This window comes from Salvelinus alpinus, chromosome 10 (genome assembly GCF_045679555.1).
Source record: "Salvelinus alpinus chromosome 10, SLU_Salpinus.1, whole genome shotgun sequence".
Lineage (NCBI taxonomy): Eukaryota > Metazoa > Chordata > Actinopteri > Salmoniformes > Salmonidae > Salvelinus > Salvelinus alpinus.
This window is the reverse complement of record NC_092095.1, coordinates 31,038,224-31,063,405: the sequence shown is the minus strand read 5'-3', so window position 1 is coordinate 31,063,405 and position 25,182 is coordinate 31,038,224. Positions and strand designations below refer to the sequence as shown.

Below are 25,182 nucleotides of genomic sequence, written 5' to 3'. Positions count from 1 at the left end.
TGTCTGTGAGACTATCATTTGTTTTTCAACAGGACAATGACCCAACACAGGCTGTGGAAGGGCTATATGATCAAGAAGGAGAGTGATGGAGTGCTGCACCAGATGACCTGACCTCCACAATCACCCGATCTCAACTCAACTGAGATGGTTTGGGATAAGTTGGACTGCAGAGTGAAGGAAAAGTCGTCAACAAGTGCTCAGCATATGTGGGAACTCCTTCAAGACTGTTGGAAAAGCATTCCAGGTGAAGCTGGTTGAGAGAATGCCAAGAATGTGCAAAGCTGTCATCAAGGCAAAGGGTGGCTATTTGAAGAATCTCAAATATAAAATATATTTTGATTTGTTTAACACTTGTTTGGTTACTACATGATTCCATATGTGTTATTTCATAGTTTGGTGTCTTCACCATTATTCTACAATGTAGAAAATAGTAAAAATAAAGAAAATCCCTTGAATGAGTAGGTGTTCGAAAACTTTAGACCGGTAGTGTATGTACTTAAATAGCAAATGGAGAACGCTTTTCCCTGTGGTTTATTTTCATGCCAGCCAGGTAGGCCATACTCCTATTGAAAATATAAGCAATATGCTTAATATTAAGAAAGTTGAGAAATAAATATTTTAGACCTAGCCCATAGAAAGCTCATGGGATCCTCCTCTTTTCATTAGTGGCCATTACACTGTTTTCACCTGCAATTGCATAGCCTATAGAAATGTTGCGCAACATGAGCTCCTAGGCTCTCATGAAGTGTTTGATTCAATTTTCGATTATATTTGCATTGATGTCAAAGTGATTAGAAGGAAAATAGACTGCTGAGTACCAGGCAGTTAGCGAATTTTGTAGGCTAATAATGACCAGCAGCAGCATCAGAGCTTGGAGAAGCCTAGTGTGGAATGTGGAATTTGACTGCCTTCATGACTCGTGACCGGCGGTGTGGCGGCCCTAGTTACTACATGATTCCATCTGTATTATTTCATAGTTTTAAAGTCTTCACTATTATTCTACAATGTAGAAAATAGTACAACTAAAGAAAAACCCTTGAATGAGTAGGTGTGTCCAAACTTTTGACTGGTACTGTATTTTTTTGTATATCTAAAGGGGTCCTAAAATCCAAAATCAAATAGCTAAATGAGCCATGTTATGACCTTCTTAAAACAATTCCATATGTCAGCTTAGAAGACACTGCTGCACAATGAACACTCTCACCTATGGATACCATACACTGTTACCATTCTACATCATATTATGGTTGCTAATTGTTATCAGTTTAGTTTATTATAATTAAGTGCAACTTTGGTCTGTAGAAACCTGTGTACGGTATTGGTTAGAAGCGGCATAGCTGTTACGTGAATTAAAACGCATGGCTATTAATGAAAATGTACTGCGGTGACTATGAATAATGCTAGGTACTGTGATTTCCCCCAGTAGTTTGGAAACTTGCAATAGAGGTTGAAAAATGTATAGCCGGTTTTAGAACTAACACAATTCATTTGATTTTAAAGTGATTGTTAATGACACTTTTAGCATGTTGATATTCCATATTTCCTAAAGCAGTTTGCCTCTACACAGCTGGACCTTAGCCATCTCTGAGCACGTCGGGAGATGACGTGGAAACAGGCCACTAGGGCCAATGGTGAGCATTGTTACCTTCAAGTAGGTTTCGGTTTAGCTAGGGTGTGGGGGATGGTGGATGGGGATGGGGATGGAGGATGGGCATAAGCATCTGCCTCTGGTGGTAAATGTGGCATGTTTGAATCTAGTGATAGAAAGTCATTTTAAAATTTTTGTTTTAAGCCTATCCCAAACCTTTAAAAAAATCGGAGTTAATGCCTAAACTTAACCTTAAGCATTTTGAAATCTGACGTTTGGAACAACTTTGAAATTTGACGTTTGAGAAACATGGAATAACAAGCTTGTTGGAAGGAGTGCTTTGGTCAAGGGACCGAAAGCACAAAGGTCCAGTAATCACCGCTAATCAGACAATTTACCTCTATTGTTCTGTTGTGAACTATGGTCTGGCCCCTGACGGAGACTAGCATTTTATCTGTAACATACAGAACCAAGTGTACTGAGCCAGTAATCTGCCATACAAAACAACTGGACCTCAATAGAGAGCTACTAGGAGAGCCACTGCCATTCTAGGGTGAATTTATCACAAAAGACTAATACACACTGAAATTAATGTTATATTTGCTGGGATGTTACATTACATTTTTTGTGTGAGGATGTACTAGTCCATCAAGGAAAGTAAGTCTCAGAATTTGCGTTATTGGTGATCTTGAAGCTGAGGCCCATTTCTGATTTGACAAAGACGCAATTATCAACCGTTGACATAGGAGACCTTGGAATAAAAACAATGTTTCCCACAAGTGTGCCCTTTTCTGTTGAGCATGGTCAGATGAATAGGCTGCTTTATGTTTGTATATTTCACTTTAATAGCCATGCATCTCTGCTGGTGTCTTAGGCACTTTCCTTTATGTGTTACAGTATGGGCCTGTCTTACAAAGTAGGTTATATTTTATTTTGCATCAAACACCCTTATAAAAAAAACACTTTCTTGCATGAGCCATATTTTACGTACTCTTACAGAATGACGTGATTATGGAAATGGAAGATTAGGTCGGCGTATTTCCAGTCATAAACCAGAATTAACAGGCGCTGGTCCTGAATTTGAGCAATATAATAAAAAATGTCTCGGTGGACAGGTTATCATCAAGCTAGTTCTATGTGGACCCCCAAGATTATATCATCACGTCTTAGTCGTGGCAGGATATATTAAAAAAATTTTTTTAAAACAAGGTCAATCAAAGCCACTATGTTAGAGAGCTGTGCTATGGTATTCACAATTCTTATCACTACACAGTTGCAGTAAGCTAAAACTAATTTAGGTTATCCCTCAATGGTTCTTTCAGATGTCTATTTTGTGTTTTCTGTGGTGTATCTGTACTGATACCCAGGCTAGAGGAAATTGGTTGCGAAACACTGTAATATTTATAGCAGTCAAGGTCACGAATAAGAATAGCCAGCCTTCAAGAGTGGTTGTCCAAAACGGATAAACATCCTCACATCAGAATATATTACACGGTTCCTCTCGATGCAGCTGTCATGTGCCTGTCTGTGTCACTTCACTTTTTGTCTGTCTTCATTTGTGTGACTGATCAATTTCTCATATTTTCATTTATTTCCAGTGAATAGGAACAAAACAGGGGTTCCTAATCACGTCTGCATCTCAGGGTGAGCGATTGTCATCTGACAGTAATGAAAATAAATGTAGCAGCATGTCTAATTTGAATGGCCGACAGGTATTCATCAAAGCTTTACAGACACAAGACTGGATTCAACAGCCACCATAAATACTCATCTCCAAGTAAACATGATCCAAGTATCCAAATTGTAAGCTATATGTTTTGCATTGTTATGGCTTGTACCTTTTTATACTTAGTTGAACAAAATGTGTATGAGACAGAAGATACGAATTGACTTCTCTTCTACTTAACGTAACATATACTAAAGAATTACCATCAGAGTAAACTTTCACCAGCGAAGCTTAAAAAGTTCAAAAGGTAAGCGTACTGTACATTAGTCCAACATGCTGACAAAGGTAACATAATCAGCAAAGTATGAGAGTGGTAAGAAATGTTTGTGGCAACTCTGTTCCTCTCTAATACAAAACGGATTTGAGTGTGGGTGTGACTGATGATTAGATATTACAAAAGCAATATTCAAAACCTGCAGTTTAAGCTCACCAACTTTGCAACTCCTTGATGAGTATTCAACATTGGTGCCCATGATTAAGTTGATTATATTCCTGCACGTTCACACCTGCTCCCGTCCGCTCGAGATAAGCAGGGATTGTTGCACGGAGACTAGTTCAACTTTATTTGTAATTGGCGTGTGAAAATGAATGACAAAATCCGAAGACAGACAAACCCGTAATGGCCCTGCTGTGCCCAGGATATGCCTTTTGGTAGGTGCCAATGCTCTGATCCATACAATCTCACTGAGCCACACTGGTACTGTAATCAATGGGCTCCATAATTCCATCTTACATTTCCTTTGGCTTTCCAGAAATCTCAAATCACAGGGAAATAATAATTTGAAATGAACTGTCTTCCGAGTTTTTATCCATGTCACCTGAAACCAAAGCACCCCTTTCGTTTTCTCTTCCAGAATTAACTGACTATTCCATCCTTGATCTTGTAAGATCCTGAATTAGACAAGAACAATGACAGGTGGATAAAGGAGTGGTGGGTGGTACATTTCTACGAGGCGGTGGCCTTGGCCTGACATTACATTCCCCTAAGCCCTCCATCAGCTCCCGGGGAACGTCTGTCTGACGTGTAGACCTGAGACCTGTGCCTTGGCTGCTCAGAGGTTGTCACACAGCCAAATGTCTTCAAGCTCCTCTTTTCCATCATTTGACATCCCGAGGCGTGATTAAGACAAAGTATTCCTAGATCCGCGGGCCATAAGGGCTACCATGTGTACGAGACAAGCAACTACCATCTAATTGCTTTAATTAATTAAATTCATGATTTCCTCTAAATTGAACCAATTCATTACAGGTAGCCGGTCTACCCCCATTAATGATTTAAACACATTTATGAAGGAGTTATGGAGGACAACGGGTGCCCGGCCCACTCCTGTACTATAAAATGCCCTGAGCAGATATTTACAAAGAGCGGGATGTATAATTCACACGCTGTTCTAACAACTTCAGATGAAAACCATGGCGATGTAAATAAGCCAGAGAGTGTGACCCGGCCTATTGGTGTTCGGAGCGCTTCCTTTACTGCAGATGAAGTGCTCAGTTGCTCTACCTCTCTTATCTCCCGTTGGACACGAGCCACCTAGCCCTTGTAGTGGAATCCTCTAGTTCCTTAAGCCAGAGCCCTGTATCCAACCCCCCCCCCCGTTGACTCTGGGCTGCTTAATCCTTATAAGATCTCAGTGCCTATGTCATAAATGTTATGAGCAAAGCACTGCATTGGCCTGGAAAATACTCCTATCACTGCCAGTAAACGCCTAGCATAGGCTCCATTTTGACTTTACACCAAACAGTCTCTCCATGTATCCACTTGTTTGCATCTCTGCCTATCAGCCTGAGGAAGATACAACACGTAGATGCAATGTTCTGCTGTCTCTGGGTCTACATGATAAGAATATTGAGGTTGGTGTGTTTGTGCCTGTCATATCACTTAACCCTGAAGATTGGGAGACATTGTCTGCCACTTGGCGTGTGGAGCCTCTTATTCCTCTCCCTGGCAGATTGTCACATGAATTTTAAATGGAGGCTTAATCCACATTTCCCATTCCGACAGGATTGGCTCACGGTGTCCCCAGGCACTGTGCGGTAAGCTTTTGTTTCCGTGGCGAAGCACCTCGCGAGGTGCTCCGTTACATGTCCTGTTGGATTTGAATAATCTGCCATCTCTGAACTCGCTAGATTCATTGCTCAACATTGGGGTTTCGGGTCTGTTTGTATAAGCAGATATTTCACTGCTTTCATCGTTCAAACTAGCAATGATTTTTTGGGGGGGGCTCATGAGGTTGTTCACTATTTTAGGTATAAAACCGCATCTAAACAATGCACAATGGGAACCGCTTAAAGGAACTAACCAGTTGTAGTAATTACTTTGTAAAGGGTCAGATTAGATTTTGGAGCTTTTAAAACCACAGTGTTTTGAAACTGCAACAGTTAAGGAAAACACTAGAAAGAAAACCTCTGTGTGTGGAAAAGGACCCTCTTCAGTTGTGGCTATGACAATCATGCACAGTTTGACAGACAAATGAGTGCCACAGATTCAGTTCCATGTTTATAATAAAGCGTAGACTGTGTTCATTAATATAGATGAAGCGAGAGAGATGAGAGACAGAGAGAGATAAATGTAGGATACTGCAGATTGTGGTGGGTAAATGCGATAGAGAGAGAGACAGAGACAGATAGAAATAGAGAGAGAGAGAGCGAGAGAGAGAGAGAGGGTGAGAAAGAGGTAGAGAGAGAGAGAGAATCAGAGGCAGATTACAGGCAGACATACAGACATCAATATCAAAATCACATACAGACTGACAGATAGACAGACAGAGACGAGGACAGAGGACTGGGGACAAACAAACAGAGAGAGAGAGAGAGAGGCTGAGAAAGAGGCTTACCCAGTGCTGACATCTCTGGTACCCCGGCCATGTAGGGTCCATCCAGAAACTTGGGCTCGTTGTCATTGATGTCCTGGACCTTGACAACAAACTCTGACCTGGGCTCCACAGGGATGTTAGTGAGCCGGTCCACGGCCTGGGCCTGCAGGGTGTAATAGGCCTGCTCCTCCCGGTCCAAACGCTTAGTGGCGTGGATGTCCCCCGTGTTCTCGTCGATGGTGAAGATGGAGGTGGAGCCCTCCCCGGAGAGCACGTACTTCACTTTGCCGTCCCCTTTGTCTACGTCCGAGTGGAGCTGTAATTGGAGACCAGAGATAATGTCAGTCAGTAGAAAGGAGATGTTCAAAAGGATTGGTGACTTATAAAATCCAATCCAAATCCAAATCCAATGATATACCATTATGATCGATCCATTATGTACATCTGTGTCATTTCAAATAGGTTCAACGTTTTTCCTGGGCAGAAACATTGTGCTGAATAAACACACACCAACAACAACAGAAATAATTGAACAAAGTGCACATTGTTTGTAAAACAGGATACCAGAAGTCTCAAAGCTCTGTGAGCATGGCTGTATGCAATATAAATGCATTCTAATAAGCAGTCTGGTGGGAATATGGGGAGTGTTGCATAGTGTTAGCACAATTCTGTAGGATAAGAAGCCCAGACCTGCCCAGGGATTACAGTGTAGTTACATTTGAAACAGGGTTATTTCCCAAGCACTTCACTTCAAGAAAACAACAACTTCATTTGACCAGGACCCATAGGGCTCTGGTCAAAAGTAGTGGACAATGTAGGGAATAGGGTGTCATTTGGGATGCAACAAAGGTTTAACAGATCCATGTTGTATCCCAGCGGGCGTCTGGCAGTATCATTTTTGTTTCCAAGTCAATAGGTGTATCAAATGATTGCCTGGATATCGCCGCGGGCTTAATGTATGTTTTATATATCCAATAGAGCTTCAGACGGACACCAAATGTATTTTATTAATGGATTCCATCAGGCTGTTGATGAATGGCATGTCTGGGGCATAATGATGGTATTGGTTGCATGGGCATGCCTCAGCATGTGCCTCTTGACACTACAATAGGGAAGCCGTTTGTTTATTCACCATCCCCTGCTGTCAGGAGCAAACTTGAGGTAAATTGTCAACTGCAGTGGAGAGTCAACATTTAATCTTGAGCAAGCCATCGATGACAGTGTGTTCAGGTAAATACCACGGACAGGAAGGACAAAGCTGACAGCCCACAAAGCATGTAACTGAAGGTCAGGGGTCGACTGACTGCAGTATGTAGTCGCTCTCAAAACTGGGTTGTTAGCTTTACGCTTGGCTTTTTTTGCCCAATGGGCTTCAAGTGTTTCACTTTGAATCTATTCAGAAGTGAGTATATTACATAAAATATGTGTGCCACAGTAGGTCCTGTTAAAAAGTGTATCCCTGTAGAATACCACTTCCTTCCTTTAATCTAACCTGTTTTTTAACCGTCATTGCTCATTTTCAGGTGCTATTTCAAACGCCTACTGTTATTATGTCGAACTTTAATCGAGCACCATAGTTGCTTCTCTTGCAAAAATGTATATATCATCCTATCTTTGCCTCCCTTGAGATGAACAGAACTCAGTATGCTCCGCAGCCCAGTACAGCAGTGTAACTTAAAAACACACTGCCGGCAGCGACACAGCGAGAGTACGATAGGGTGAGCGGAACAGAGCAGAAAAACTCCAGTGAAATCAATGCTGACACTTATCGCCACTTTGTATGCAGACAGTCCTCCTGGGGCAATCACGTTTGCTTTGTGTTTACTTGTTTACCTCGGAGCGTTAAAAAGACTGCAATTGGCCAAACTTTAAGAAAAAACTGCGTCACCCCATGGCCATATCTCACCTGTTATTATACACATTACGATGTATGGCACATTTCCATCACAATCGCTAAGAGGCTGTTTGTTTTGAATGGTTCTGGTGCTGCTTAATGGGCTTTTAATCTTTGCTGTATTGTTCAGTCACAGTGTGTTAGCACTGTTATTATTGCGCTGGCCATGTCTCTTTTCTTCCTCCCTGTTTGACTGACGTACTTAGTAGAAAACGACAAAGACGACTGGAAACCTTGGAAGAAGAAAATAAGACATCTTTTTTTAAGAAAGAAATAAATGAAATCCCAGATACATGTTTCAAGCTTTTGTATTTCCCCCTCTCTCTCAGGAGGAGAGAGAGAGAGAGTTTTATTCTATTTAATGGACTGTGTACGCACAGTTTTGAGTCAGGCGCAAGTACAAATTCCATACCCAGAAACAACACTGGCAACACTGGCTCTGGTACACCGAAACAGCCTATTGGCTACTGCTGCTGCTAAGGAGCACTGCGGTTTGAACGGTTGAGTTTAATGGGGTTTCCACGAGGGCAGTAACACGGTTCACAAATAGACCAAAATAAAAACCTGTAAAGAAACAACATTGGTTGATCTGGCTGTGTTTTATGCTTGTGGGCTACTGTAATACACTTCTTTATGTTGTGAGGAAGTAAAGGAGGAAGTATATGCTGTAAAAGAAATGCTGCCTTAGTTGTAGGCTACCAAATCAAACTAGGTACTGAAATGTATCAAAAGTGTATAATTATCAGGGGACAGTCCTTACAACATTGTTTTCTTACATTAGTAGGAATGCACAGTATAAGGAAGATGTTATTGAGTGCAGTACTATGCTCTAGCTTATTTTGTCAATGCATTATTGCAACAATAACGCAACTGCTTCTGCCGGTGCAATGCCTAAAACAATATATGATGCCCATCGGGGGTTTGATTGTGAAGTACAACATGTTATACTACCAAACATAATACTCAGGGTGAAGAAAAACTGTCAAGTGTAAAGGAAAGGGAGAGAGGTCCTTTTTCACCACAAAAGGAGCTAAAAACGCAGGCGAGAGAGCATCAATGCACACTCCAGCTCTTGCTGTGCTGAGCTTTTCATTTATTCACTTCACCCCTGGTTCTGGTGAGTAGCCATGGTGATCCCTGCCTCTGCTCTGAGAAGGCCTCAGTGTGTTCACCCACCGCCCTACCCCCCCTCAAATCAGACGGGGGGGGGGGGGGTGTAAGGAGCATTAGAGACCATGATCCTCTCTAGTTCCCTCTGCCTTTGTTCGGGAGTAGCTATGTAGTTACCATGCCTCTGCTTAGAAAAGCACACACTCACACCACACGTACGCCTGTAAACAAAACACATACATGTTGAAAAACACATAATTACTGCATGAACAATCTCATTACAATAATTTCACAGCCAACATCTGCTTCATTAGCAATGTACCTGTATATACAGTAAATATATACACATAAAGGAAACAGCCAGTGAAGAACTGGTATATGGACAGTAATTAACAAAAACATGTCATGTAAAAGCTAGACTATGCATTCATTTAGGTACCATTCTGGGTCCTTAGACTTGTATGTGTAATGAAGGAGTACTGGTAGCACCAATAAGCACCAATGAGCCGATACTGGAATTAGTGTTTCATTATAATTTCTTATTTACTCTGTAAGTGCCAAATCCTTAGATGTAATTGGAACTCATTGCATTGTTTGTTCATTGGATGTGTCTCCGATTAGGTTTAACCATGTTTAAAAAAACAATATGAAAAGTAACTATCAACCACCCAAAAACCCTAGAAAAATAAAGCAATCTACCAGGGGTAACAGGTTGCTACAGCATCTTCGAACAACAGCAAGCTCGTGTAAATTGTAACTAAACAGCATGGAGCATACCACAGTGTTGGTGCGACTGTATTTACCAATGACTGTATATACTGTATGAATGGACAGAGCCTTCAATCAAGCCATCTATCATGTGACACCATTCATTCCTATGTGAAGACTCAACAGTACATTGAAGCCAAATGAAGTCGGGTAAGTTGGCGTCTCATGGAGACATAACATTGGCAGTTTGAGCTACTCCAGGAAGTAACGCTGAAAGCTCTCAGTGCTGCCCCCTTTCATTGAGTCATTGAAGTTGAAGGCAGACCAGGGTACTGTAGGCTGCCATTGGCAACTCAATTATTCTTAGAACTTGTTCTGTGTGCGATTTAAAAAATAATTGGTTCAATGGCATATATCTGGTGTATTAGAAGCAATAATTGGTACCATGATTGTCTTCAAAAATGTTCTGTTTACACGAAGATTGACCATGAAGATTGCCATTTTTCCATTCACTATAATGGGGATCCTGTTGTCTGCTATTAATGCCTGCAGTAAGACGGTCGGCCTTGAACTTCCGTGGCATCAATCAAATAAAATCTAATTAGAACTGTCACATCCTTCGTAAACATCCGGTGTAGACTAACAGTGAAATACCTACTTATAGGTCCTTTTCCAACAATGCAGAGTTAAAGAAAAAAAATGTAATAAAACATTTAAAAAGTGACAAGAGGAATAAATATACAGTAACGAATTACAATAACAAGTAAAAATACCATTGCTACAGTGCCTTCAGAAAGTATTCACACTCCTTGACTTCTTCCACATTTTGTTGTGTTACAGCCTGAATTTAAAATCAATTAAATTGAGATGTTTTTGTCACTGGGCTACATACAATACCTCATAATGTCAAAATGAAATTCCGTTTTTTTAAATTATATGCTGAAATGTCTTGAGCCAATAAGTATTCAACCCCTTCGTTATGGCAAGCCTAAATAAGTTCAGGAGTAAAAATTTGCATAACAACTCACATAATTAGTGGACTCACTATCTGTGCAATAATAATGGTTAACATGATTGATTTGTGAATGACTACCTCATCTCTGTACCCCAGACGTACAATTATCTGTAAAGTCCCTCACTCGAGGAAGTGAATTTCAGACACAGATTCAACATCGAAGACCAGGGAGGTTTTCCAATGCCCGGCAAAGAAGGGCACCTATTGGTAGATGGGTAAAAAATGTAAAAGCAGACATTGAATATCCCTTCATGCATGGTGTTGTTATTAATTACACTTTGGATGGTGTATCAATACACACAGTCACAATAAAGTGACAGGGATCCTTCCTAACTCAGTTGCCGGAGAGGAAGGAAACCAGTCAGGGACTTCACCATGAGGCCAACGGTGAAATTAAAACAGTTACCGAGTTTAATGGCTGTGATAGTAGAAAACTGAAGATGGATCAACCACATTGTAGGTACTTCACAATACTAACCTAATTGAAAGATTAAAAAGAAGGAAGCCTGTACAGAATAAACACATACCAAAACATGCATCATGTTTTCAACATGGCACTAAAGTAATACTGCAAAAAAATTTGGAAAGCAATTCACTTTTTGTCCTGAATAGAAAGTGTTTTGTTTGGGGCAAACACAAAAGAACACATTATTGAGTACCACTCTCCATATTTTCAAGCATAGTGGTGGTATGCTTGTAATCGTTAAGGACTGGAGCTAAGCACAGGCAAAGCTCATAGGAAAATTTGGTACAGTCTGCTTTCCACCAGAAACTGGGAGATGAATTTACCTTTCAGCAAGACAATAACATAAAACACAAGGCCAAATCTACACTGGAGTTGTTTACCAAGAAGATAGTGAATGTTCCTGAGTGGTTGGTTACAGTTTTGACTTAAATCTATTTGAAAATCTACAGCAAGACCTGAAAATGTTTGTCTAGTAATAATCAACAATCAATTTGATAGAGCTTGAAGAATTTTGAGAAGAATAACGGGCAAATGTTGCACAATCCAGGTGTGGAAAGCTCTTAGAGAATTACCCAGAAAGACTGACAGCTGTAGTCGCTGCCAAAGGTACTTCTGCAAACTATTGACTCAGGGGTGTGAATAATTATGTACAGTTGAAGCCGGAAGTTTACATACAGTACACCTTAGCCAAATACATTTAAACTCAGGTTTTCACAATTCCTGACATTTAATCAAAGTAAAAATTCCCTGTTTTAGGTCAGTTAGGATCACCAATTCATTTTAAGAATGTGAAATGTCAGAATAAAAGTAGAGAGATTGATTTATTTCATCTTTTATTTATTTCATCACATTCAAAGTGGGTCAGAAGTTTACATACACTCAATTAGTATTTGGTAGCATTGCCTTTAAATTGTTTAACTTGGGTCAAACGTTTCGGGTAGCCTTCCACAAGCTTCCCACAATAAGTTGGGTGAATTTTGGCCCATTCCTCCTGACAGAGCTGGTGTAACTGAGTCAGGTTTGCAGGGCTCCTTTCTCACACAAGCTTTTTCAGTTCTGCCCACAAATGTTCTATAGGATCGAGGTCAGGGCTTTGTGATGGCCACTCCAATACCTTGACTTTGTTGTTTTCCTGCCTCATGATGCCATCTATTTTGTGAAGTGCACCAGTCCCTCCTGTAGCAAAGCACCCCCACAACATGATGCTGCCCCCCCCCCCCCCCCGTGCTTCACGGTTGGGATGGTGTTCTTCGGCTTGCAAGCGTCCCCCTTTGTCCTCCAAACATAACAATGGTCATTATGGCCAAACAGTTCTATTTTTGTTTCATCAGACCAGAGGACATTTCTCCAAAAAGTACGATCTTTGTCCCATGTGCAGTTGTAGTCTGGCTTTTTTAGGGCGGTTTTGGAGCAGTGGCTTCTTCCTTGCTGAGCGGTCTTTCTGGTTATGTCGATATAGGACTCGTTTTACTGTGGATATAGATACTTTTGTACCTGTTTCCTCCAGCATCTTCACAAGGTCCTTTGCTGTTGTTTTGGGATTGATTTGCACTTTTCGCACCAAAGCATGTTCATCTCTAGGAGACAGAACGCGTCTCCTTCCTGAGCGGTATGACGGCTGCACAGTCCCATGGTGTTTATACTTGCGTACTATTGTTTGTACATTTGTGGAATGGTTGAAAAACGAGTTTTAATAACTCAAATCTAAGTGTATGTAAACTTCCGACTTCAACTGTAAATGAGATACACTACATGACCAAAAGTATATGGACACCTGCTCATCGAACATCTCATTCCAAAATCATAGGCAATAATATGGAGTTGGTCACCCCTTTGCTGCTATAACAGTCTCCACTCTTCTGGGAAGGCTTTGCACTAGATGTCGGAACATTGCTGCGGTGACTTGCTTCCATTCAGCCACAAGTGCATTAGTGAGGTCAGGCACTGATGTCGGGTGATTAGGCCTGGCTCGCAGTCGTCGTTCCAATTCCTCCTAAAGGTGTTCGATGGGGTTGAGGTCAGGGCTCTGTGCTGGCCAGTCAAGTTCTTCCACACCGATCTCAACAAACCATTTCTGTATGGACCTCGCTTTGTGCACAGGGGCATTGTCATGCTGAAACAGGAAAGGGCATTCCCAAAATTGTTCCCACAAAGTTGGAAGCACAGAATCATCTGGGATGTCATTGTATGCTGTAGCATTAAGCTTTCCCTTCACTGGAACTAAGGGGCCGAGCCTGAACCATGAAAAACAGCCCAGACCATTATTCCTCCACAACCAAACTTTACAGTTGGCACTTTGCATTGGGGATGGTATCATTCTCCAGGCATCCTCCAAACCCAGATTTGTCCGCCGGACTGCCAGATGGTGAAGCGTGACAATTTTTACTCGCAACCTGCTTCAGCACTTGTAGGTTGCATTCTGTGAGCTTGTGTGGCCTACCACTTCGCAGCTGACCCATTGTTGCTCCTAGACATTTCAACTTCACAATAACAGCACTTGCAGTTGACCGGGGCAGCTCTAACGAGGCAGAAATTTGACTAACTGACTTGTTGAAAAGGTGGCATCCTATGACGGTGCCACATTGAAAGTCACTGAGCTCTTCAGTGAAGCTATTATACTGCCAATGTTTGTCAATGGAGATTGCAGGGCTGTGTACTCGATTTTATACACCTGTCAGCAACGGATGTGGCTGAAATAGCGCAATCCACTAATTAGAAGGGGTTTCCACATACTTTCGTATATATAGTGTATTTCTGTAAATGTGCTAACATTTTTTTTTTAATGTTTTTACTTTGTCATTTTGAGGTATTGTGTATAGATGGGTGATTATAAAAAAGTTTGATCCATTTTGAATTCAGGTTGTAACAAAACAAAATGTGGAAAAAGTCAATAGGTATGAATACTTTCTGAAGGCACTGTATATACAGGGAGTACCAGTATTGAGTCATTGTGCAGGGGTAAGAGGTAATTGAGGTAGATGTACACTACCGGTCAAAAGTTTTAGAACACCTACTCACTCAAGGGTTTTTCTTTATTTTCACTATTATTCTACAATGTAAATAACAGTAAAGACATCAAAACTATGAAATTACACATGAAATAATGTAGTAACCCAAAAAGTTTGGGTGACTACATGAGATTCTTCAAATAGCCACCCTTTGCCTTGACGACAGCGTTGCACACTCTTGGCATTCTCTCAACCAGCTTCACTTGGAATGCTTTTCCTTCACTCTGTGGTCCGACATCAAAAACCATCTCAAGTTGGTTGAGGTCGGGGGATTGTGAAAGCCAGTTCATCTGATGCAGCACTCCATCACTCTCCTTCTTGGTAAAATAGCCCTTACACAGCCTGCAGGTGTGTTGGGTTATTGTCCTGTTGAAAAACAAATGATAGTCCCACGAAGCGCAAACCAGATGGGATGGCATATCGCTGCAGAATGCTGTGGTAGCCATGCTGATTAAGTGTGCCTTGAATTCTAAATAAATCACTTACAGTGTCACCAGCAAAGCACGCCCACACCATAACACCTCCTCCTCCATGCTTTATGGTGGGAACCACACATGCAGAGATCATCCATTCACCTACCCTGTATCTCACAAAGACACGGCGGTTGGAACAAAAAATCTCCAATTTGGACTCCAGACCAAAGGACAGATTTTGACCAGTCTAATGTCCATGGCTCGTGTTTCTTGGCCCAAGCAAGTCTCTTCTTATTATTGGTGTCATTTAGTAGTGGTTTCTTTGCAGCAATTTGACCATGAAGGCCTGATTCACGCAGTCTCCTCTGAACAGTTGATGTTGAGATGTGTCTGTTACTTGAACTCTGTGAAGCATTTATTTGGGCTGCAAATTCTGAGGCTGGTAACGTCAATGAACTTAACCTCTGCAGCAGAGTCTGGGTCTTCCATTCCTGTGGTGGTCCTCATGAGAGCCAGTTTCATCATAGCGCTTGATGGTTTTTGCGACTGCACATGAAGAAATGTTCAAAGTTCTTGAAATGTTACGTATTTACTGACGTTCATGTCTTAAAGTAATGGTGGACTGTTGTTTCTCTTTGCTTATTTGAGCTGTTCTTGCCATAATACGGACTTGGTCTTTTACCAAATAGGGCTATCTTCTGTATACCCCCCTACCTTGTCACAACACAACTGATTGGCTCAAACGCATTAAGAAGGAAATAAATTCCGCAAATTAACTTTTAACAAGGCACACCTGTTAATTGAAATGCTTTCCAGGTGACTACCTCATGAAGCTGGTTGAGAGAATGCCAAGAGTGTGTAAATCTGTCATCAAGGCAAAGGGTGGCTATTTGAAGAATCTCAAATATAAAATACATTTTGATTTGTTTAACACTTTTTTGGTTACTACATGATTCCATAGAGTATGTGTTATTTCATAGTTTTGATGTCTTCACTATTATTCTGCAATGTAGAAAATATAAAAAATTATGAAAAAATGTGTAGGTGTTCTAAACATTTGACCGGTAGTGTACATATAGGTATAGGGGTGGCTAGGCAACAGGATATATAATAGACAGTAGCAGCAGCGTGTGGTGTGTGTGAGTGTGTATGTGCGTGTTGGGGTGTCAGTGTAAGTATGTGTGAGTGTGTGGGTAAAGTCCAGTGTGTGTGCATGGAGCAAGCGCAATATAGTTATTGCAAAAAAAGGTCAATGTAGGGTAGTCTTGTTTAGCAGTGTTATGGCTTGGGGGTAGAAGATGTTCAGGGTCCTGTTGGTTCCAGACCTGGTGCACTGGTACAGCTTGCCATGCGGTAGCAGAGAGAACAGTCAATGGCTTGGGTGACTGGAGTCTTTGACAAAAGAAATTTGCCTTCCTTTGACACCGCCTGGTATAGAGGTCCTTGATGGCGGTCGGGTGTCTTGCAATTGCTGTACCAAGAAGTGATGCAGCCAGTCAAGATGCTCTCAATTGTGCAGCTGTAGAACCTTTTCAGGATCTGAGGGCCCATGACAAATTTTTTAAGCCACCTTAGGGGGAAGAGGAGCTGTCATGCCCTCTTCACAACTGTGTGGGCATGTGTGGACCATGTTAATTCCTTATTGATGTGGACTCCGAGGAACATAAAGCTCTCGACCCACTCCACTACGGCCCCAACGATGTGGATGGGGGTATACTCGCCCCTTGGTTTCCTGTAGTCCACGATCAGCTCCTTTGTCTTGCTGACGTTGAGGTTGTTGTACTGGCACCACACTGCCAGGTCTCTGAACTCTTCCCTATAGGCTGTCTCATTGTTGTCAGTGATCAGTCCTACCACCATTGTGTCGTCAACAAACTTGATGATGGTGTTGGAGTCATGCGCAGCCATGCAGTCGTGGGTGAACAAGGAGTAGAGGAGAGGACTAAGCACACACCCCTGAGAGGCCTCCGTGTTGATGGTCAGTGTGGGCGGATGTGTTGTTGCCTACCCTCGTGGCTTGGGGGCGTCTCATCAAGAAGTCCAGGAAATCCAGGATACAGTTGCAGAGGGAGGTGTTCAGTCCTGAGCTTGGTGATGAGCTTGGATGGGACTATGGTGTTGAATGCTGATCTGAACAGCATTATTACATATGTATTCCTTTTGTCCAGGTGGGTGAGGGCAGTGTGGAGTGCAATAGAGATGGCATCATCTGTGATTCTGTTGGGGCGGTTTGTGAATTGAAGTGGATCCCGGGTGTCTGTGTTGATGTGAGCCATGACCAGCCTTTCAAAGCATTTCATGGTTATAGATGTGACAGTTACAGGGCGATAGTCATTTAGGCAGGTTATCTTGGAGTTCTTGGGCACGGGGCCTATAGTGGTCTGCTTGAAACAAGTGTGTATTACAGACCGGGTCAGGGATAGGTTGAAAATGTCAAAGAAGACACTTGCCAACTGGTCAAGGCATGCTCTGAATACGCATCCTGGTATTCCGTCTGTTGCGAATGTTAACCTGTTTAAAGATATTACTCACATTGGCTACTGGGAGCCAGATTACACTGTAGTCTGGAACAACGGGTGCTCTCATATATGGTTCAGTGTTGCTTGCCTCGAAGTGAACATACTGTAGAAGGTTTTTAGATCATACTGATGATCCATTGTATGGTCATACTATGGATCATTTAGCTATTTGATAAATTTAGAACACCTTTAGGTATAAAAAAAAAATATATATATATTTGGCCTTTACTACTAAAGCCCATAGAAACACATTCTATAACTCATTCATAAATGGCAAAAAGGACAGTCAAAAAATATATCATAAGAAACAAGGTTTTGAAGTGTCTGTCCTAAATCAAGGCGATATAAATAAAATTCATATTATTTCACATATTTACCTCTTTTTTTGGGTAGGCACAAATCTACCTTCATACTTTCCAAAAGTTTGCAGCCCAAATGGTTTAGACGCTACCAAACAGAAGTTGGCGCATAAACAGTACCGACTTCAGAGGAGTCTCCTGACACATTTAGAGAGGTCGTAGAGCAAAACGGAGAACACCATAGAGTGATCATAATACACTGAACCGAAAAAGAAACGCAAAATGCAACAATTTCAAAGTTTTACAGAGTTATAGTTCAGAAAAGGGAATCAGTCAGACTAAATAAAATCATTAGGCCATAATCTATGGATAGCACATGACTGGAAATAAAGATATGCATCCGTTGGTCACAAATACCTTAAAAGAAAGGTAGGGGCGGGGATCAAAAAAATAGTCAGTATCTGGTGTGAGCACCAATTTCCTCATGTATTGTGACACATCTCCTTCACATAGAGTTGATCAGGCTGTTGACTGTGGCCTGTGTAATGTTGTCACACTCCCCTTTAATGGCTTTGTGAAGTTACTGGCTATTGGCGGGAACTGAAACACGCTGTCCTATACGTCTATCCAGAGCATCCCAAACATGCTCAATGGGCGACATGTCTGGTGAGTATGCAGGCCATGGTAAAACGAGGCCATTTTCAGCTTCTAGGAGTTGTGTACAGATCATGGCGACATGGGGCTATGCATTATCATCCTGAAACATGAGGTGATGGCGGTGGATCTCGTCATTATATCTCTGTGCATTCAAATTGCCATTGATGAAATGCAATTGTATTCGTTGTCTGTAGCTTATGCCTGCCCATACCATAACCCCACCGCAACCATGGTGCACTCTGTTCTCAACTTTGACATCAGCAAACCGCCAGCCCACACGGTGCCATCTACCCTGTATAGTTGAAACCAGGATTAATCCGTGAAGAGCACTCTTCTCCAGCATGCTAGTGGCCATCGAAGGTGAGCATTTTCCCACTGAAGTCGGTTACGACGCCAAACTGCAGTCAGGGCAAGACCCTGGTAAGGACAGCGAGCACCTAGATGAGCGTCCCTGAAATGGTTTCTGACAGTTTGTGCAGAAATTCTTCGGTTGTGCAAACTCACAGTTTCATCAGCTGTCCGGGAGGTTGGTCTCAGACAATCCTGCAGGTGCAGATTGTCTGAGGTAAATAGATAGCTATGAAACATGTGGATGAAAACTCTCTTGGTAAACAGTATTGTCTGCAGCTTATCATGAGTTATAAAAACTCGATACACTTCCTTAACATTAGAGATCACGCACCAGCTGTTGTTAACAAAGAGACACAACCCCCCCCCCCCCCCCCCCTTTGTCTTGACGATGCATATAAATATCAGCGAGATGTACAGTATATCCATGTCATCGTTCAGCCACAACTCTGAGAAACATAGGATATTACAGTTTTTCAGGTCCCGTTGATAGGATGGCTCATTCAGTTTTTTCTCCAGCTATTGCAGGTTCGCGAATAGAACAGAGGACAATGGCGGCCTATTTGTTTATCGACGTAGTCTCGTCAGGAGGCCGCCTCACCTGCCTCTATTTTGCCGCCGCTTCCTCTTTTGAAACCAGGGGATTAGGGCCTAGTCCAGAGTAAGCAGAACTTCCAGAGCTGCCGACTCGATGAAGAGGACATTTTCGTACAAATCAAGGTTAGTTAGTTATAGGAAATGATGGCGGAGACATTATGTACAAAACATTTTAAGATCTGTGTAAAAAAAAAATAGCAGAATTGGTCAAGAGCCACTGCACGCCATCATCCTGTATTCGATGAGAGGGGGCAGTCGTTCCCCCTGGTATTTACACATCAATATCTGGGTGACAGTGAGCAACATGGGCTTTCTCTCTAATGTTGACTGATCATCCTATAGAATCTCATGGTAAATTAGCTTAATACCATAATAAAGTGACATGTCATAGGAGACAATCAGGTAAGGTTATACGAGATGTCACAGTGTGCCAGAATGGTGCGGCCAGGTGCTGGCCATATCCATCACTGTGGTAACATCAAGGTTATCATGGGGAACACATTGCCCTGTGATATATAAAGCAAATGAACGAAAGTGCTATTAGGTCGCTGTTTCAGAGACGTGTCGTTTGTCTTGAGCTCTTTGAGGCGGTCACTAACTAAATAGGGGGTTCAAATAATATTTGAAACCATTTCAAATACTGTATCTGGGCTTGATTGAGCTTGCCTGGCGCAACTGAACCAAAAATTTTAAATAGTATTTGAACCCATGTCTGCCGCCAAAACAGTACAGGATATGAGCAGGTGGTTTTATTTCCAACTAATTTACAGCTAATCTGTCTGTTTCCCCTATCATGACTGAATGGTGGCAAATACTGATTTGACTCTCATATCAAATTACTTGGTGTGAGGAGAGAAATATTGAAAGCTTTTTAGAGGATCTAGGAGAGTGTCTCTTGCTTGGTTGTAAGGGTGTAAAGGAGATAACGTTTCCCTTTTTAGATTCAGCCCAATTTAAAAATTACACAGAGACAGACTCGGCGAGGATAAAGCAAGCCTCGCTGCTCTCTGGCTGCGCACATGAGCGAATCATCTTTCCATCAAAGTCAGAAATGATTTTCGGAATTCTGCCTTTCTTCAACGTCAGGGAGACTTCATATCTGCACCTGCCCGCCAAGTCATCCTAATGCCTCAGAAAGCAATCCCAATTACCACAGTGGAAGAAAATTGGATGGGAACAACTAGAACATTCTCCACCTTAATTAGAGCGCCTACTTCTTACTCTACCAACCCATTAACATTAGCATGATTAAAAGCGTCGGTAGTATATAAGACGAGTTGCCCACTTACCCAAAGGCCAGAGGATTAGCCAACAACACCATATGAATCAGCCAAACATTTTGCGACAGATTTTACTGCATAAAAACAAAGCCCAGGGTTTTGAATTAGCCATATGTCACCAGGTCTAGCTGTTAATCTCATTAGTATGAATGGTTGGTTGGATTTTTGGTGATGTGGTGTGTCAAGCTCACTGTTTGGCTCAACTCAGTTCTACCTAATGCACTTCAACTCTATGACACCACACTGCTGCTGTTGGGTCTAGCATGGAGGCTAGTTAATGTAAGGAAATTACATAAATGCTAATTCTATCTTCTTGTATTGTATTGCCGACTCATGGAAAATGCATGTCCGCTCCCTTGCGGTGTCATTGGAGGGTTTCTTTTAGTACAAAGTGACTGTCAGTGAGCTGTGAGCTGTCAGTGGTGGGCTGTATTACTTCCCAGAGGAAAAAAAGGTCACCCAGAGATTGTATCTAAGGAGCCTGTTAGTGGGAAAAAGAGCTTTGATTCCCTCCCCCATAATTCTTCGAAAGGGGGATGCCTATTCATGCTACCATTCTGTGTGCTATGCATCTCTGGGTTGGGGGGGGGGGGATAAAAGAGAAAAACGAAAAGCGAAAAGGCTGTCCTGATTACCAGCTTGATGACTTTCATCTGAGTCGATGACAAATTGCCACGGTGGCAAGACTGACAAAACGGGGGGGCACTAGATTAAAAGGCCTGGGAGGTACTCCTGCATGTCTTTAATTAACAAACACATGTCAAGGGCAACTCCAAAGAGAGCCTGATGATGCCAAAGTGAATAACATGAGCAATTTGATTAAATGTAATTTCTGTATTTGAAGGTTGTTGGACGAGCAATAGAGAGGGGACTGCACTAGGTACACAAATACACACACACACAAACAAGTATTCTTTTGAACTTAACCACATGAATTGGGGTACTTAGATACTATATAGGTAGAGAACATAGAACCGTATAGTCCCAAGCTCTCTAAATATTGTGTGTACATTATTGATTATTGACTGTTGATTATTGATTGTCATTATGTGATTTGTGATTTAAATAAATATTTTATTGTCATAAATAAATGTGATATGAATATACGTCCCACTGGTCTACCAGGGGTTAAACTGGAAACATATTATTGCTCAAGTTTGTTTACACTTGTCACAAACACACTCGAGCCCTCTCGAATAGTAAAGTGTTTAAATAGTAGAGCTTGACACACATTATTTTTATTAAAAACCTGTTGGTTTAAGGGTGCTTATCACTTCAAGCACTTTCAAGTGGCCACTCCACAAAGATGATATCAATAGTTCTTACTTAGGCCGTATTCACTAAATATACTTGGATGGAGACTGTCAAAGAGGTCCTGGTGAGAGAGGTCAGCAGAAAACTGGGTCACCATCCTAAATGGCACCCTATTCCCTATATAGTGCATTATGTTTGACCAGGAACCATATACATAGGGAATAGGGCAGGGCCGGCTCCAGACATGAGCGACATAAGCTGTCACTTAGGGCCCCACATAATTTGTAAGTCGCTCTGGATAAGAGCGTCTGCTAAATGACTTAAATGTAAATGTAAAATACCAAAAGGAACTCAGTTGGGGTTTCGACTTACTGTTGTGAGAGTTAGAATAGTACAAGGTGCAAGTTCGAAATTTGGTTGAGCATCAGCAATTTTTCTATTGTTATGTCAGTCACTGACATCAGTCAATTAGCCATGTCAGTTAACACTTTTTTAATTAGTATATTAGTCTAGCCAGCTAGCTAAACTTGTAGTAATCATGGCCGAATACCGACCAGTCACGCATGGCCCTGACCTCCAAATTACAGAGGGCCCTGATCACCCAATGGCAAAAATGGGTAGAATTGAAGAAAGCGTACAGTTGAAGTCGGAAGTTTACATACACTTAGGCTGGAGTCATTAAAACTTGTTTTTCAACCACTCCACAAATTTCTTGTTAACAAACTATAGTTTTGGCAAGTCGGTTAGGACATCTTTGTGCATGACACAAGTAATTTTTCCAACCATTGTTTACAGACAGATTATTTCACTTATAATTCACTGTATCACAATTCCAGTGGGTCAGAACGCGTCTCCTTCCTGAGCGGTATGACGGCTGCGTGGTCCCATGGTATTTATACTTGCATACTATTGTTTGTACAGATGAACCTGGTACCTTCAGGCGTTTGCAAATTGCTCCCAAGGATGAACCAGACTTGTGAAGGTCTACAATTTTTTTCTGAGGTCTTGCCTGATTTATTTTGATTTTCCCATGTTGTCAAGCAAAGAGGCACTGAGTTTTAAGGTAGGCCTTGAAATACATCCACAGGTACACCCCCAATTGACTCAAATGATGTCAATTAGCCTATCAGAAGCTTCTAAAGCCATGACATCATTTTCTGGAATTTTCCAAGCTGTTTAAAGGCACAGTCATCTTAGTGTGTGTAAACTTCTGACACACTGGAATTGTGATACAGTGAATTATAAGTGAAATAATTTGTCTGTAAACAATTGTTGGAAAAATTACTTGTGTCATGCACAAAGTAGATATCCTACCGACTTGCCAAAACTATAGTTTGTTAACAAGACATTTGTGGAGTGGTAGAAAAATGAGTTTTAATGACTCCAACCTAAGTGTGTGTAAACTTCCGACTTCAACTGTATGTATGTATGTATGTATGTATGTATGTATGTATGTATGTATGTATGTATGTATGTATGTATGTATGTATGTATGTGTGGAGCATAATGTATTTACAGTTTTATTCACATGTTTTCAAGTACTGGTGACAACTAATGCATTCCGATTATTGCGTAGATTGTAATGGACAGCTGTGATGTGTATACAATATTTTTTTGAAGGTTGTACTGATTATGACGAGCTAATGCTAAGCTATTTGCCAGATATGTGTGGCGCCATGTTTTTTGACATTATACAATGCATTCTGGGTGTCACGTAAACATGTCAGACCAAATAGGTTATGATGAGGTAAAGGAATGGTTCACTCATCTTTCGAGTAAACTTCCGGAAGTGAACGATCAGAGACAACTCACCCCTTCAACATGCATGCTACAGTACAAACATACCTATCTCATCTTGTCTCCTCTTCTTATCTTTGGTTGACGTGAAAAGACAAACATTGTGGTGGGCACAAACTACCCATCGTTGGATTACTTTTGATTTTTAGAAAGTGTTTTACTCAATTATTTCGATCAATGGTGAGTTCACCTGTGATGTGATGAATTGTAAATAGTAATTGCTATTAGCTAATTCATATTGTCTTTTCTGTCAGAGTTAGCTAAATATGACCGGTTGCGTTACGTCAATCTTTCCTCAGTTAGCTCTAGGACTAATGCAGCCTATATTTTCCGGTTTGGATGATTGTGTTATGCTGTCGCTACTTCTGTGAATGTCTGAACATTGCATCCAAAAATAAACTGGTCACATTCAGGACATAACTTTGTAAGTACTTTGTTTGTGCAAACTGTTTCTGTGAAAAAAACAGTGTGGCCAGCTCAAACGCTGACTGTTGCGTCAATCGAAACCGGACGTTCTAAATATGCATTCGAATCACACTGGTTTGAGCGTATGCTCCAGGGACCACTGTAGAATGATCACACCCGCTTGTTGGTACGTGTCAAAGTTAAAACTGCAACATTACATTTTTTTCATTTTTTGGAACTCAGTCGGGGTCTCAATTTACTGTTGAGAGTTATAATAGTAGAATACACAGGGTGCAACTTCGAAATTTGGTTGTGCATCAGCAGTTTTTCTCTTGTTACGTCAGTCACTCAAATAGCCATGCCAACTAAACATTTTTAGATTGGTAAGTTAGTCTAGCCAGGTATCTAAACTCATTGTAATCATGGCCGAATCAGGCACACAAGGCACGTGCCCAGGGGCCCTGACCTCCATAGGGCCCCCATTGATTTTGTTTGTCACGCTCACTCAGCTATCGCTTAGGGCCCCCAAAAGCCTAGAGCCAGCCCTGGAATAGGGTTCCATTTGGGACACAACCTGAGTCAGAGATTGAAAGAGAAAAAAAATAACCTATTACAACAGACAGTCTTGAATTATGATATACTTCTACTGTCCACATGTAAATCCACACACCACCACCACCGCCAAGAGCCCATCACAACGGAAACCTATAAGACTATGCTAACAGTGCAGAAGAGTGTGGAGCTAAGTGTCTCTATTTGTTTAGTTGAGAAGGCTATGACTAGAGGATCCCCAGTGATGTGACTGCAGCTGCCATAAATTCTGATGCATTCCAGTCAAAGGATGGAAAATAAGCACTGTGACTTATCACAAGGTAGGTAAACAGGCTCTCTGTACGGTGTCCATATTAAGACAGCCTCAGAGTCACAAGGAGTTGAGGTAGGTAGTGACAAAACATACCTATTCAGTCACTGACATGGAGTCTCAAATTTCAGACTACAACACAGCAATATCATAATTGATTGATCATACTGGAATTCATCATGAAGTCAGATCTACGCAGTACACACATTATCACACACTTGCTGGGCAGAAATGTGCACACAACCCAAGACAGAAATCTCAGCTACAAAAAACTAGGCCCGACTGAATAAACATATTGGGTCATTGGGGATACACTCTGTTTGTTTGAAACACCTTCCAAATCAGCCCATTTGGTAATTCTATGAGAAAGGCAACCTTAAAGTGGAATTTCACCCTGGGGGAATCTGGGCGTGCTTTCAT

The 25,182-nt window shown here is 41.5% G+C and overlaps 1 protein-coding gene across 1 annotated transcript in view; it reads right to left on the bottom strand.

Annotated features, from left to right (window-relative positions):
- Positions 1–25,182, bottom strand: part of LOC139531894 (cadherin-7-like) — a 122,901-nt gene that overhangs the window by 67,955 nt on the left and 29,764 nt on the right. The window contains exon 3 of the mRNA XM_071328835.1: positions 6,152–6,446. Within this exon, the coding sequence (XP_071184936.1) occupies positions 6,152–6,446 (295 nt within the window). The remainder of the gene's footprint in view (positions 1–6,151; positions 6,447–25,182) is intronic.